General features: G+C 43.5%; 1 protein-coding gene across 4 annotated transcripts in view; it reads right to left on the bottom strand.

Moving 5' to 3' along the window:
- Window positions 1-13407, bottom strand: part of STN1 (STN1 subunit of CST complex) — a 67758-nt gene extending 54351 nt beyond the window's left edge. For 3 of the 4 annotated variants that reach the window (XR_004028772.1, XM_030807419.1, XM_030807422.1), the window contains exons 1-4: window positions 13220-13407; window positions 12582-12776; window positions 5345-5440; window positions 34-99 (exon numbers count right to left, since the gene is read on the bottom strand). Coding sequence is in view for 3 of the 4 variants with exons in the window: in XM_030807419.1 (XP_030663279.1) it covers window positions 34-99; window positions 5345-5440; window positions 12582-12714 (295 nt within the window). In the remaining variant the exon portion in view is untranslated. Of the gene's footprint in view, window positions 1-33; window positions 100-5344; window positions 5441-12581 lie in introns of all 4 variants that reach the window. The other variant, XM_012505621.2, reaches the window with a different exon arrangement.
- Between the last annotated feature and the right edge of the window lie 2974 nt (window positions 13408-16381).

The following is a 16381-nucleotide window of genomic DNA, read 5'->3' as shown; positions in this document are numbered from 1 at the left end:
TGAAAAGTACAGGAATATGGCAAATAAAATTACCTGATACAGACTCAGTGTTCAACTTTTTCCAGCAGATGCAGTTTATAACTCCAGTGCTGTCATCCACTGCAAGAGAAAAGTAAAAGGGTAGAAGAGAGATTTGGGCAAGGCTGGTGAATTAGCACGCTGTCATTGCATTCAGCCATACTGAAAGATGACCTCTTTCAATAGCCTGGAGAAGCAAATCCCTTATCAAACTCTCCTTCCACCTTTGAAACAACCTCTCACTGTATACGAGTATAAACTGCTTGTCTGCACAGGTCAATGTAATACACAAGCCCAATGGGATATGGTCAGCATTTCACTTATCCTGCTTCAAGGTACTAATGATTAGTACCCTCAAGGGTACCCTCATGATGCTTGTCTACACCTCTCTACTAAAAATGGTGGCCTTGGGAAGTTAAGTGCAAAAACTGAATGACTGCTCACATACAAAATCAGCCTTTCTCTCCCACCCTGAAACAAGAGAGCATCGTGTGGTCTGTGGTTAGAGGCACAGGCACTTAGGGCGCAGCCTTCTGTCACAGTCTCTTTGCTAGCGTGCTGACTTCCCAAGACAAAGCGTTCCAAGTCATTTGGCCTGGGTTTCTCTTTGTGAAAGATCTTTTGCCCAGTCCTCACCACTGCAGGGGCTACAAGAAAAGCCAAGCACATCACAGAAGGGCACCGTTTTATTTTCATTATAGAAAATAATTATATCCTGGCCACAAAAACAGTACTAGTCTGGCTTATGTTATTCCTGGCTTATCTCATTTTTGCAAAAAATCAAACAATTCCCATTGCAGTTATATTTACAACTATAGAGGAATTTGGAGATGTTTGCTAGGGAATAACAGGCATTTTCTCTTTGCCTAATTTCTGACAAACTCAGAACAGAGGTTGCCAAGCATGGGGTCAGTGGGTCTCATAATTAAAAAAAAAATCATCAACTAGACTGTTGTAAAAGCACACACAATCCTGAAGAAATCTAAGGCAAAATTTTTTACTGCTGGCCTAAATCTATGCTGAAGAAAAAGCCAAAAAGAGTACTTCCTATACTAAAATAAATCCTAGATGGGTTTCATTTTATTAAATATAAAAGAGGTAAACTTAAGATGAGAAGAAGATATGGGTGAATACCTTTAACCCTGGGCTTATAGTGGGTGGGGTGAGACTTCTTTAAGCAGAATCTTAAAATCAGAACTCATTAAAGAAAGTCTGATAAGTCTAACCACCTAAAAACTAATACTGGATAGCAATATTCCAAATGATAGGGTTAATGATTTAATATATAAAGAGCTCATAGGCTGGACATGGTGGCTCATGCCTATAATCCCAGCACTTTGGGAAGCCAAGGCAGGAGGATCACTTGAGCCTAGGAGTTTGAGACCAGCCTGGGGAACACAGGGAGACCCCGTCTCTACCAAAAAAAAAATTTTAAATTAGCCAGGCTTGGTGATATGTGCCTGTAGTCCCAGCTACTTGGGAGGCTGAGGTGGGAGAATTGATTGAGCCCAGGAGTTCAAGGCTGCAGTGAGCCATGATCATGCCACTGCACTCCAGCCTGGGCAACAGAATGAAATCCTGTTTCAAAAAATAAAAAATAAATAAAGAGCTCATATAAATTAATAAGAAAAAGATCAACATCACAAGAGAAAAAGTGGCAAAGAAAAGAATATGTGATTCATGGAAGATCTAAAAATGGCCAATAAAAATACATCAGTATGCTAAGTTCACTAGTTACCATTAAGAAAAGCAAGTATACATAATTTATCAACAATGAAACTGACAAATATTAAAAATACTGATACCCTCATATGTTGATAGTGGGAGTATAAATTAGTAACACATTTATAAAATTTAAATCTTAATGAGCAAGTTCAGAAGCATGCATCGGATTGTGAAATGTAAGCCAGGTGTGGTGGCACATGCCTGCTACTTGGGGGGCTGAGGCAGGATTGCTTGAGTCCAAGAGTTTGGGGCTACAGTGTGCTATGATTGTGCCTGTGATAGCCACTGCACTCCAGCCTGGGCCACACAATGAGACCCTGCCTCTTAAAAAAAGTTGTTTTTAAATGTATATACCCTTTGACTTAACAATTACTTCCAGATAAAACAAAAACAAGTACACAGATATATACATCTTATGTAAGGCTGTTCACTGTAGTATTCTTTGTAATACTGACACTTGGGAATACCTAAATGTTTATAAATAGGGAATTGGTTAAAAAAATTACAATGACGTAGTATATGGGAATAAAAAGATATACATGGCTCATTGTAAAACAGAAATATATAATCCAATTTATGTGCAACATTAAACTGTATTTTGACAGAAATGATTTTAAGACATTAAATACTAACAGTAGTTTCTCTTGGAGTGTGGGGAAGGAACCCCACATTCAATGTATACGTTGACTGTAAGCCTAATTTCAGAAACACTGAGAAAGAAATATGCATAATAGTACTAAGGAAATAGGCATTTCTATATTTCTTTGATACTGGGAACATGTTTAGAATGAGGAAGGATGTTCACCCAAACACTGACATTGTTTTGCCTAATTTATAGTGTTTCATATGATTTTTATATACTTCATTACAATTATCTCTAGTTTGAAATTTTATTTTCTAATGAGTAAGTACCATTTTAAGAATCCAAAAAATGAATAAGGACATTTTGCGTTAAAAAAAATGCATGACACTTCCAGGCACACCACTTCTCTGCAGTTGAAAAGCTTGATTTATAGTATAATAGAAAGTTAAAAAAAAAATTAGCAGGCCAGGAGCAGTGGCTCATGCCTGTAATCCCAGCACTTTGGGAGGCCGAGGTGGGCAGATCACTTGAGGCCAGGAGTTCGAGACCAGCCTGGCCAACATGGTGAAACCACGTCTCTACTAAAAACACAAAAATTAGCTGGGTGTGGTGGTAAGCACCTGTAGTCCCAGCTACTCGGAAGGCTGAGGCAGGAGGATCAGTTGAACCCGGGAGGCGGGGGTTGCAGTGAGCCAAGATCACACCACTGCACTCCAGTGTGGGCCACAGAGCGAGACTCCATCTCAAAAAAAAAAAAAAAAAAAAAAAAAAAAAAAAAAAAATTAGCACATGAACATTTGTCCTAGAGAATGCAAGGTCATTCTGGTCTTGACTGTAGCCTTCCAATATTCTAGCTCTAAGCTCGAGTTGCTACCAAGTGTTCTGTGCACTCTGGGCACTATAACCAACCCCCGGACTTCCCAGGTTTGTGACCTCTCCCAGCAGACCCTGTGCCTTGGTGCCCAGAGGTCTGGCTGCTGGAATGCCCCTGAATGGAGGCACCCTTGCAGTGCTGCACAATGTCCTCCACAGCTACGCAGCACCGCCTGGGCCGCTGGCCTTTTGTTTCAGCTGCGGGATGAGTCAGTGTGAGCAGGAAGCACCCCCAGCACAGGCCTGCGGTGAGTCAGGGGAAGCAGAACCCAGAAGAGCAGGGAGCGGCCACCTGGCAGGTGGCCCAAAAGCCATGTTGTGCCTGAGGACAGCCAGGAGAGGGGCAGCTCTCCACAAGAATTAAAGTTGCAAAAGCCTCTCTACTCTCAATAATTTCAGCAGTCAGATGCTTTTTATTTTCCCAAAGCCCACAGATGTGTCATGCTCCTCAGACACTCACTCAGAGGGAAATGCTTACTGGAGAAGAGGCAATCATAGTGCCTTAATCTTTTTATAATGGGAAAAGAGGTTAAGTGAAGCTCCTTTACACACAGGCTTAATACCTAGCCTGGTTCTAGGGCCAGGATTTTAAAGTCCTCAAACAGCCTCATTTATTTGATCTAAAAAACAGAAAACTAAAAATCAAATGCAGTTAATTTTTTTTTTTTTTTTTTTTTTGGTGGGTAGGGGATGGAAGAAAGGAGGAGGAGAGAAAAATCAAACTGAGTTATATGGAGACCACAGAACACACTGGAGTCAGTAAACAGAATGGACCCACAAATCTCCATCAGTGGAATCTTGAGCAAGTTACTAAGCCTCAGTTTTCTCATCTACAAAATGGAAATAGTACCTGTACTTTCTATTTCAAAAGACTAGGGGGAGAATAATGTGAAATTATGCATATAAAAGTGCTTTGTAAACTGAAAGACGCTATTATTCGTTGTTGGCACTTGGAGAGGAAGCACTCTACTATACCACAGTGTACTGCCCATAGCTGGATACACTGTAGGAACTTAGTAAATATTTGTTGAGTTGTCTGGAGAAAAACAGGACCAATATCTTTGGTAAAATAAAGCAGAGAAGAGATTCAGTATGGGAATGTCTGACAGGATGATCCTTTTCAGAATTTAAAAAAAAAAAAAATATATATATATATATATGTATATATATATGCTGAGAAAAAGCAGAAAAAATAAGAGTTTTTATTTTTCACATGTTATTTTATTAAAAGTACAAGATAATACTCTTCAGGAAAATGAATACATGTAAAGAAATGCAATAATATTGTATCTACAAATTATCAATCATGCAGGGACTGCCAATGAAATGCTCTTGGTCACAAAGTTCAATTGCCTTCTATTTTTCCTCAAGAAGAGTAAGAATACAAATCCAAGGCATAGCACAAAAAGTGACAATGTCAATTTCAGCAAAGGTTTGGAATTTAAAGTTAAGTTTCCCACAAAATATCTAGCTTGGGCTCTTGACTATAGAGAAGCTTGGAGTTGTACAAGGCAATGTATTAAACGCTTAAAAATCAACCCAATGAAAAAAGAAAGACCTATTACACTAAAATAACATTCGAGCAATTCTCTGGTGTCCAAAATATAGAAACCCTTTATTAAGCTTCCAACATGAGGGAAAATAAACTTTCTGATAATGGGTATTTACCCCTTTGAGTACCAAAAGGCTTTTTGTTAACTGTTCTAGACATAGAGATTTTAAAATTATTTTTCACACCTTCCTGTGTTGTTAAAGAATCTATTTTAACATTAATCTGGTCTTTGCTTTTTAAAGTCATCCACATAACCATATGTTATCCTTTGCTATTTACAGATATACCCTTTGGCATCAGGTGCCCTCCTGCCCTGTCCATCAATGCTCTTAGGGGGCTGTATTTTAATTCTTCCACTTCTTAGCACCTCAGCAGCTGTCACTTCACTGAATTCATCAGTATCATTCCTACCCATTGCCTCATTTTATTCTTAGCCTGTGTCTGGGGCTATAAGGGGCACCCCATAGAGAAAGTACATGCCCTTAGTGAGGGTCCCCAGCTACTCTAAACGGCTGGGGCTGCTGAAATCCAACTTTCAGCCCAGAAGCGTCAGCCTTCTACATCAACTTCATTTCAGACACAATTGTTCTTACCTCCATAACTGTAGAAAGCATCTCTTTCTCTCACTCCAATGACAGTTCCCAAGACATCTACCTGTTTTATTGGATGTCCATTGTACAAAAATACACCTAAAATTTAAAAAAAGCAAAGTTGACATAATGTATGATTACATTTTCTGCTTCATTAAATGTTAACTTGTAGGGGGGAAGGGAGTGTAAAAAAATCAATGCCATGCTGTTTGCTGAAATTCTAGACTTAAGAATCAGTCCTTGACAAATGACAATGCCCCAAGAAATTCCAATGTCTTTTCCTCACAGGTCCTAAGTAGAAAGCTTGGCATTAAAGCTTGTGCTAGTGCAGACGGGAGAAAACCAACGCTGTCCAACTAGATTTGGTTAATGCAACTCCGTGCAGAATGCTCACAAGGGGCCTGAAAACAGTTATTATACTGGGGGACCAAACACAGGACTATATTTGAAGCAAGTAGAAGGAAAGAGAGAGGAAACCATGAGAAAGTCTTCTTTGGCTTTTTTTTTTTTTTTTTTCAAACAAGTGCTTTTCTGAGAAACCAGTCATGATTTCTTTGAACTGGCAATAGTATTTTTTTAAAAAAGACAGTAAGTAGGTTACAAAACGTTGCCCTTTGGGGCCAGGTTACAACCCCAAAACTTCTCTTTTTAAAACTCTGTTTTCAAAACCTAGGCTACAGATGGAGGCAGGCAACTTCCTGCCAGAGGAGAAAGCTGAGAGGGGGAACCTAACTACTGATACCCAGAGGCTTTTTTCTGACTTGGGGCCAGGACACAGAGGGACTGCTCAGAGCAGGGAGTCCCTGATGGTCCCAGGGCTGTCCTGGCTCCTGCAAGGCTTCCCTTCTGCCTGTCCCCCAATAACCTAACCCGAGCTCCCCACTTCACCTTAAGCTACACGCACTGTGTTCCTGTCATCTGCAACTTAAGAGTTCTGTCCAATCTCTTTTCCAGCCTCTTCCCCCCGCCCCCATGATGGCTAAATTCTTTACTTTCAGAAACAGGTTATAAACTTTTATATGGTGATTTCCTTTTTCTTTTTTTTTTAAATTAGACATGGGCATCTCACTTTGTTGCCCAGGCTGGTCTTGAACTCCCGGCCTCCAGCGATCCTCCCGCCTTGGTGTCTCAAAGTGCTGGGAGCCACCACACCCAGTCAAGTCCTTTTTAAAATAAATACACGAATTCTAAATTAAGAAACAATGATCACCTCAGGCATTTGGCCATTCTTCCCCTCACATCAAGCGTAGTCACAGCCTCTATTCTCTCCATTCATGGGGGGACCTGTGGCCTGAATCCCAATGCCCCATAGAACCCCCAGACTGGCCTCTGCTGATGGTTCTGTTTCCCTTGTAGACAAAGGGACTGAGGAAGAGTCCAAAGAATGAACAAGGAGCTTCTAAGCCTCAGTTACAGAGAGACACCAGGGGAGTGAGATGTGGTTTTAAGAAATAAGAGGTGGCAAATTTAGCCAAAAGCAAGACCCTCTCCCTCCACAGAGGTACGCTTCTAAAGATAACCTGGTGGTTGGAGACTGTCCTCAGGACAACCTTGCAGGCATGAGCTGAAGATGGCAGGAACAAGGAGGGAAGGAGCCTGGGTCACTGTGTCACCCCCGAAAGAGTCACCTCCATCCAGGAAAACTTGGATTGAATGGGACAAAGTGTTTCCAGTCTCAACTCCTGGTCTCAAGCAGGAGCCCAACTAATTTTTAAAATTTTTTATAGAGATGGGGTCTCTCTCTGTCGCCCATGCTGGCCTCAAACTCTCGGCCTCCCAAAGCACTAGAATTATAGGTGTGAGCCACTGCACCCAGGCCATAAAATTTTAAGATGTAGCCAGTTCCAACTGGCTTCTCCCAAGTTCTCACAATTGAAACCTAGTCTTTTCCATAAGACCATTGATGAGATCTTCAGTCCCCTGCCCCTGCCTGCCTGCACTGACCAAATGCAAAAGGACAGGGAGCCTGCAGAGAAGGGAGATCCCTGTGTCCTGTGTAGTCAAGGGCAGGCTTCCTTACGGCAGAAGCAAACTTTAAACCAGGAAAATGAGCCTCACCCAGGGATGCCCTCTACTGCCGTACACCCCACCACTCAGCCTTCGAGTGCCTGTGTGCAGAGCAAGGCTGAGGCATGGTGCTGCTTTGGTGGTCTAGGTTTGCTGCAGGGCCAGGTGGCCTGAGCTCCAGGCTGATCTCTGGCTGCACTCAGCTCTTTCTGCCTCCCCAAATGCTCTATATCACTATTTGTACACTGAGCAGAATAAAGTTAGAGAGAACTGTTTTATAGAACAGGGCTGGCCTCCCCCTCCCCCAGCCTACGTGATGGTCTATCCTGGCTGCCAGGTACTTGTTTGTATTAGAGACAGACACTCCACAGGGTCTGTTGTGGCCCACAGCACATAGGCAATCAGAGGCAGAAAGCAGAGCTGTTTGGACCCACAGAGGGCCGGCTGTCCGCCACTGAAATGTCTTTCTAGCTGTTGAGAAGCAGCAGGATGCTCTGCTGGTGATGTCTGAACGTCCCAGGATTCTTTGGGTCTCCAGGGAGATCCTAGCATATACCACTGTCATGGTTTTAATAAAGAGCAAAAACACTTTCAGATGGGGAAAAGAGTGGAACAAAAGGTATTCTTCCTGGGTTGAAGTCTGGGGGAAAGGCATTGAGAAGACCGGGCTAATGGCACAAGCCAATGAAGTCCTCAAGTCACCTGTGATGGAGGCCAGTCATCCAATGGTACCAACTTTGTATGTGGCAACACTTAATAAAAATCTGAACAGGTCTTCACTTGTGGACACAGTAGACTTTCTTGAAAAAGGACAGAAAAGTGAGCCCTGTGAATTTTCATCTCACGGATTGACAACAATGACTTGCCTTTAAGGACAGACATGGTCACTCAAGATGAAGATGCAACAAAATCCTTCCAGTTCCAAGTGGCTGATGAAAAAAAAAAATCTTAAAAGCATCACAGAACAATGGAGAAAGAGATCAGAAGAATATAACAGATAGTTTGAATTTTAAAACTCAGAGAAAAGCAACTGAGGAGGAAATACACTGCTTAGAAAGAAGAAACATCTCCAAGTATATAGAAACGTGAACTACACGTATCAGATGCACAGCATCTACAAGAAGATGGCTGAAGACATGGAAAAAAGAATTAGAGAGCCATTTTCTTCTATCAAAGCGATCTTCTATAAGAAGAGAGCTCAAGAAAGTTGGATGGCTGCTCTGTCAACTGAGAGAAAGCTTAATGAACTAAGAAAAGAAAATGGTAACAAATACTAGATAACAGAGCTCATGTTCCAGCCTTTCCCAAGGCCCTTGTGTTCCTGCTGTTCCACATGTAGCCCACAGAGGCCTAAAAGCATCAGAGGACCCCCTGGATCATCAGGCCCCCAAGAAGGAGGACAGTCAAGCTATAAGGGTTCAGGGATCTAGGGTCACAGGCAGGTTGACTTGGATTTCAAGCAGCCGACCCTGAACATCCACAACCACAGCAAGACATTTGACTGTTTTCTCTTTTTAAAAGTACTTTTGATTGCTCTCTTTTTAGTTTAACTGCTGTTATTTAATCGATGCTATGTTATTTACGTTTGACAGCATTAAAACACCTAAGATAATCTTTTTCAACCAGATTTAATATAATTCTTATGAATATATTATTTCCACTTCATTGTACCCACTAGAATAATAGGATAAGTATTATATGCTGATTTAAATAAAAGAGTCACTATTATTTAACCCATCATTAAAGTTTGACATGGATAGAGATATTTAAAACAATAAATACGACTTCTGTATGTTATGCGCTATTATTAAAAATACACATATATATATATATATTTTTTTTTTTTTTTTGAGGCAGGGTCTTGCTCTATTGCCCAGACTGGAAGGCAGTGGTACAATCACAGCTTACTGCAGCCTTGACCTTACAGGCTAAAGTGATTCTCCCACCTCAGCCTCCTGACTAACTGGGACCATAGGTACTGCTTTTTAAAACTCAGACACGGGGTCTCACTTTGTTGCCTAGGCTGGTCTTGAACTTCGGGCTCAAGTGATCCTCCCGCCTTGGCCTCCCAAAGTACTGGGATTACAGGCATGAGCCACTGTACCTGGGATACTTTTTTTTTAATGCAAAAAAACAAAAACAAAAACAAAACAAAAAGAACCCACACAAATCTAAATACCACCACAATCAAATTTCACAGTATTTTTCTTAGTTCAACTCTAAATTCAAATTTTGAGGAGCTGACATTTTGCAATCATTTTGCAATGCAATTCTGATGCTAACTACTCAATTAGGTTAAATTTCACAGGTGAAGGGCACAGTCCCCCACAATACTGCCCTCATTTAGGTCATGAGTCCCAAGTTTTGCGACAGTCCTCACGCCATCTGCACTTCTGACCAACTGGTTATAAATTTGGGGGTCCCCAACACTCCCTCAGGTTTGATAATTTGCTAGAATGACTCACAGGACTCAAGAAGGTGTTATACTTATGATTATAGTTTTATCCATGAAGGATCCAAATCAGGTCCAGCCAAATGAAGAGATGCTAGGGCAGGGTCTGGGAGGGCACAAACACAAAGCTTCTGTGTCCTTGACACATCGCCCCCTGACACACCAACACAAGATTATCAACTAGGGAAGCTCATCTGACCCTCAGTGTCCACAGTTTTTACTGAGGTCTCATAAGGTAGGCACAATTAACTGAATTATTGGCCACATAACTGAACTCAATTTCTAGTCCCACTCCCTTCCCAAAGGGTCAGACTGATATGATCTGGCTCAAAACCCCCAACTCTCTAATCAGTTGGTCTTTTAGGCATAGACAGCCCCACTCCAAACTATCTAGGGATCCAGCATGAACCACCTGATTCACATAAATTCAAGTGTGGTTCCAGAGGGCACCATGAATAATGATGATGCTCCTATCACTCAGGAAACTATAATACTTTAGATGTTACCCTGCAGGAACCAAGGGCAAAGATCAGCGAAATTCTTTATCACACAACACATTCCATATTTTATCATTTTTGGGGTTTGTCTTTGTTATTTTGTTTAAGATATTCTTTGCTGTTTAAACAATCCTAAATTTTACGTAGTCAAAAGTTTTGTCTTTATAGTAAATGAAACAAAACACAACAACAAAACAAAAACCTAGGAGTGGAATTCCCCACCCCTCAGAACACTACGGTATAGTCTAAAGCAGTGGTCCCCAACCTTTTTGACACCGGTTTTGTAGAAGACAATTTTTCTGGGGATGGGGGTTGGGGCAGTAGTTTGGGGATGAAACTGTTCCATCTCAGATCATGAGGCATTAGATTATCCTAAGGAGCGTGCAACTATATCCCTCACACGTGCAGTTTGCGCTCCTAAAAGGAATGTAATGCTGCTGATGATGTGACAGGATGTGGGGCTCAGGCAGTAATGCTCACTGGCCAACCACTCACTTCCTGCTGTGTGGCCCAGTTCCTAACTGGCCATGTACCAGTAGTGGTCTGTGGTCCCAGGGGTTGGGGGCCCCAGGTCTAAATGTATCCAATCTGTCAGCTGATGTCTGCTTTAACCATAAGGTATCATTTTTAAAACACCTTGGAAACATTCTCACCAGTGATAAATCAAAGATCACTGATCCTGTTTTTGTTGGTTTGTTTTTATTATTTATTTATTTATTTATTTATTTATTTATTTTTTCATTTATTTTTTTGAGACGGAGTCTCGCTCTGTCTCCCAGGCTGGAATGCAGTGGCGCGATCTCGGCTCACTGCAAGCTCTGCCTCCCAGGTTCACGCCATTCTCCTGCCTCAGCCTCTCTGAGTAGCTGGGACTACAGGCGCCCGCCACCGCGCCCGGCTAATTTTTTTTTTGTATTTTTAGTAGAGACGGGGTTTCACCGTGGTCTCGATTTCCTGACCTCGTGATCTACCCGCCTCGGCCTCCCAAAGTGCTGGGATTACAGGCGTGAGCCACCGCGCCCGGCCTGTTGGTTTGTTTTTAATACATCATAAAGTCTTTTGCCTACAGGTAGAGTTAAGCCCCTGTCATGTCCTTGGTACCTGTTTTCTCACCTGCAGAAGATCATTAAGCAAGGCTAGAATTTGGTGTGAATTAATTTCTTCCTGAAGAGATGAGCTATGAAGAAAACCAGACTGGAAAATGGAAAACTGTGGAGGAGGTTGGCTGGCTCCCAAGGGAAAAAACAGACCATTTCCAACAATAATTAGGAAATAAAGGTGTGGCGAAAAATCTGTACAAAAGGCATTAGCATAAGGTCATCCAAATATATTTGTACATTTAACTGGAAACAAACAAAACCTTATCTCATTAAAACTGTGGATGCTTAAGATTCTTGACTACTTCTAACTCATAGTTTGTTATTCAGAAGGACCTTGACTGGAAAGCTTCACTCAAAATAGCAAAGGAAGTTTAACCAAACTTCTCAAATAGCACAGTAAACACGTGGCTATTTGTGAATTATTACACAGCTACGTGAATTATTTAAATCCACCCCAAACTATACTTGTTATATTTTTAGGTAAGATAAGCCTATCTCTAGTAGCCACTATTCTAATACAAAAAAAAAAAAAAAGAAAATTTAAACTTTACATGTATAATGCCTTGTTGCTTCAACTGCTGTTTCTATTTGAGGGCCCACTATATGCCAGGCACTGTTCTAAGCCCTGGGATTACACAGGTGAACAAGACAGATGATGTCCTTCCTCTCAGGGAGTTTATAATATTTTGATTCTGCTTAATTCAAAAGAAAACAAACCCCCATTACATATCAGGAATCAAAAGATTCCACTACACAGGGTTAAGCTCCATGTTTACAAAGAAACCCAAACTTTGCAGAAGGTGAGTCACATGCCCAGACCAGGTAAGTGGCACATTTAGGAAAGGAGCCAGGCCTAGGAATACCTGGCCCAGCGATCTCTCCAACAGAATCAGGGCCAAAGAAAAACAAATGAGCATTTTCAAGTATGAAAGACTCTGAATGGAGGTAAAAACCTCACTATAAAGGATACTCCTCCAAACACCTACTAAAAAAAAAAAAAAAAAAGATTTAGACTGTTTTTTTACCTTGCAGATAAATGAACTCATGCGAAGGTCCAGGCTAGGTCCCTTTCAAAGCCTGCAGCAGGGAAGGCTCTCCTAAAAGCCTCTAATCCCAGCTTTCTGAGACTTTGGCAAAGGGTGGCAGATGCAGCCCAGGGCATCCCAGGGTGGCTAGCCACATACCTGGCACCTGGCGGGACTCCTTCATGTCCAGGATATCCCTGATGTAGAGTTTTGCAAAGGCTAGAAACACAGGATCCAAACCCCACAAGAGGGAAGGGGTCTCCTCTTCACACCGGCTGGATCCAGGCTGCATCAAGAGGCAGGGCTGTGGCTTCCAGCTAACTCTGAAAGGTTCTGCATCACTGAGTCAAGTATCTAGATGGGACACAGAAATGAGGATGCAATGCGTTTAACGTAGGTCAAAGTGGCACGGCCCTGACGCTGCTCCCAGGTGGGCGTCCGGGACTCCAGGAGGGGTGAATGCAGGGATCCAGGGCCCTGTCAAACTCCATGCCACGGGGCGTGTTAAGAGGCGTTCCTCACGTCAGGACGCCTGCGTTCCTTACGGCTCTCCCGCTGTTCTCCTTCCCACAAAGCACCAACTTCGGAACGGCTAAACATCAACTTTCACTCTGGGAAGATACGTCCATACAGGAGTACCAGAAACCGCTTGGGGTCCCTGGAGGAACGGGCGCCCTCGCAGCCCTGCACGTGTTGGGGCATAGTGGATGGGTCTGACTGTCGCTCTGCCCTAAACTTTCCGCTTTTGGGGATGAGCCAAGAAAAAGAGGAAAAACGATACCAAGAAACGGACCCACTTGTAGCCCCTCCCGCCGCCTGCAGCTCCAGGAGTCCTGAGACCCGGCCCTTCCGGCGCTCTGAGCCGCTGGCGGCGACCGCCCCGCCCGGCGCAGGAGCAGTTGGCTGAGGTCGCCTCTGGAGTTCCGGCCTGAGCCCGCCCCCTGCCCCGCCGGGGACCAACCCCGGTCTCCACGCCAGCGTATTTCCTTTCTGCTGCGGCGCCTCGCCACCGCTCCGCCCCATCTCTTCCGAAGTCCCGCCTCATCCCACCCAGGCCCCACCCATCCCGCCGCGGCCACGCCCCATCCCATCAGAAGCCACGCCCCATCCCGCCGCGGCCAAACCCTCCGCTCGGCCCCATCCAGCCGAAGCCCCGCCCGTTCCTTGACCCGCCGCAGCGCAGCGTACTTTTGGTTCAGGCAGCGCTGCAGCCCCGCCTTCGTGCTAGCCTCCACCGCTGAGGCCTAGGAGCCGACCTTGAAATTCCTGCAGGTCTAACGCCGCTCTTCTAGTCACCTTTCACCCCTCCTCCTGCTGGTGGCGGGACCCTGAACCTGGGCCTCCTAGAGGTTGGGTTAGGATCAGACTATTTTTCTTTTTGATTCCTGATATGTAAAACAGACAAAAAGTAAGCAGTGCCACGAGTGCATTGTGGTATATTTTAAATGTTCATTTACATTTGGTAAGTGACCTGACACACACACTTAGGACTCTAGTTTCACTTGGAGATGTCAATATCTAAATTTGAGCCCTCGAGTGAATGTGAGGTCTTGACTCTGCCAGAGACTAGCCGTGCAAAATCATGACAATACATTTTGTCTCCTTTACCCTTGTTCCGTCTACAGTCTGGAAGGTTGTGCACTTAAGAACTTTGAAAAGCTGGCATTTTGGTAAATCATGGCCACCTTGATGGTGCTTAGTCTCCAGAATTTCTATTTTAAAGTGAGGAAAGATAGCCACATTCCACTCACATAAAGAGCTAAGTTACCCGAGACGTCAGGAATTCTTCCTAATTTACAGAGACTCTGGAAAATGGCAGGGGAGTACAGATCACCCTGGCAGACCATTCCCGGGGGAGGCAGGTGGTGGCCAAAGAGATAATTGCTAAACTATTTATCAGAGAAGGAACTTGGAGCCGCTGGAATGGAAAATGTGTGTGTCATTAGACCCATGGCATTTAATTACCTCCCCGGCCATTTAAGAAGCTCAAAAACAAGAGTCCTTGGTAAAATACATTGCCCAGATTCTACTGCAACGAACACTAGGAAACGTAGAGTTTAAGATTTAATTAAGAGAAGACACCGGCTGGGCACGGAGGCTCACACCTGTAATCCCAACACTTTGTGAGGCCAAGGCGGGCAGATCACGAGGTCAGGAGTTCAAGACCAGGCAGGCCAATATACGGAAACCAACCCCGTCTCTACTAAAAATAACAAAAATTAGCCGAATGTGGTGGCATGCGCCTGTAATCCCAGCTACTCGGGAGGCTGAGGCAGGAGAATCGCATGAACCTGGGAGACAGCGGTTGCAGTGAGCCGAGATCAGGCCATTGCACTCCAGCCTGGACGACAGTGTGAGACTCCATCTCAAAAAAAAAAAAAGAGAGAGAGAGAAGATACCTTCTCTTATAGGAGGAAGGCCCTTGCAAAGAAAACATACCCAGTAGGACAGGTACTTCCTCCTGACCTGTCAGATGGGGAGAGACAGGTTGGGTGACATTTTCCTGACTGTACACATCTGCTCCAGGGTGAAACCCAAAGGAGGAAATCACTACTAGGTGTCAGAGCCTGAGATGGTTTCAGGAATAATGCTCATGGCTCTCAAGGGTAGAGTGTTGGACGTAAGAGCCCTTCCGGACTCCACGCTTACTGCCAGCCTTGGGAAGGACCACACCCAGGTGGTATAAGCAGAGCAGAATGTCCCAACGTCATCTTTTACAATGAAGGGAGGACTCCTTGGAGTTTGAGGGTGTTCCTTTTGATCTGAGCCCCAAACCTGAAGGAGTAGGTTGTAACTGAAACCTAAGGTGAAATGTAGAAAAGAATTTCCAGACTGCAGAAGCATTTAGAGGAATTTGGGAGGATCCTCTTCCCTTTAGTCTCCATCAACACAGATTTCAGGTTCCCCAAGCCACCGCCAGGACGTGTATGAAGGGACCCCTAAAATCCTCAACACTGCAGGGCTTCTCCGATTGGAATTCTGCAACACTGCAAAGCAGATATTTCAAAACCCAGCAGTTAAGACGTAATGCTAGGAACCCATTCTTATAGCTTCTCAATGTGAAACTTGTGAACTTGGTTTTGAAGCATTTGTGACAGAATAGACAATTCTTTCTAGAAAGTTAAGGTTTCAACAAGTTCTTCTGGAAAATGAGGGGATTGAACTGGATATCTCATAACTCAGAGCTCAAACTATCATGTTTTAAACATGTTTTACATCTTTACAGGTGGAATTTTTTGTCCACTTGCAAAGTGGGTTAGATTTTCTGTTTGAAGTTTACAATTGACAGAAGATTCTGTCTTTGACCAAACTCTAATCGGGCTCCTTGAGTCCTCTTCCCAATTTGTCCTCAACCTTGGCCTATAAAGACATGAACAAACGCTACATAGTTTCAAACAGCTCAAGGCTACATTCCTAGAATGACCCTAGATCCCTTTAAAGTGCCTGTCTGAGAAAACTCAAGGCTGCCAAAAGTAACAAACCTGCACGTTGTGCACATGCACCCTAGAACTTAAAGTATAATTAAAAAAAAAAAAAGAAGAATTTACTGTTTGTTCCAGCCAATACCTGAAGGCAAGGCCTTGTCTCCTAGCCTTTGTTGGAGGGTAGGAGCCTAACTCCAATAAGCATCAGTTAGCAAGCCTAGATGGGTCTCACATGGACTGGTCCCCTCCCTTCTCATTTTTTGTAATTTTTTCACTTCGCAGACTATTCTCAAGCACCTGCAATTCTTCCCTGCCCCACTGCCCCCCAATTCATTTTCTCTTTAAAAAGCCCGGTGACCTCTCTATGCATCTGAAGGGAACTCAGCTCTTTCCCCTACTGTCAATAGTTATTCAGTAAAGTGTTTTCACTGCTTTAACTAAAGTCTGACTGTGCTTATCTTTGACATAATAAAGACAACCTCTCAACATTTTTCTTATGCTACTGTTATAACCCCAGGGATGGCAGGTGGGGGG

Source organism: Nomascus leucogenys, chromosome 3 (assembly GCF_006542625.1).
Source record: "Nomascus leucogenys isolate Asia chromosome 3, Asia_NLE_v1, whole genome shotgun sequence".
Lineage (NCBI taxonomy): Eukaryota > Metazoa > Chordata > Mammalia > Primates > Hylobatidae > Nomascus > Nomascus leucogenys.
The sequence above is the reverse complement of the archived record's forward strand: the minus strand, read 5'-3'. Positions and strand labels throughout refer to the sequence as shown.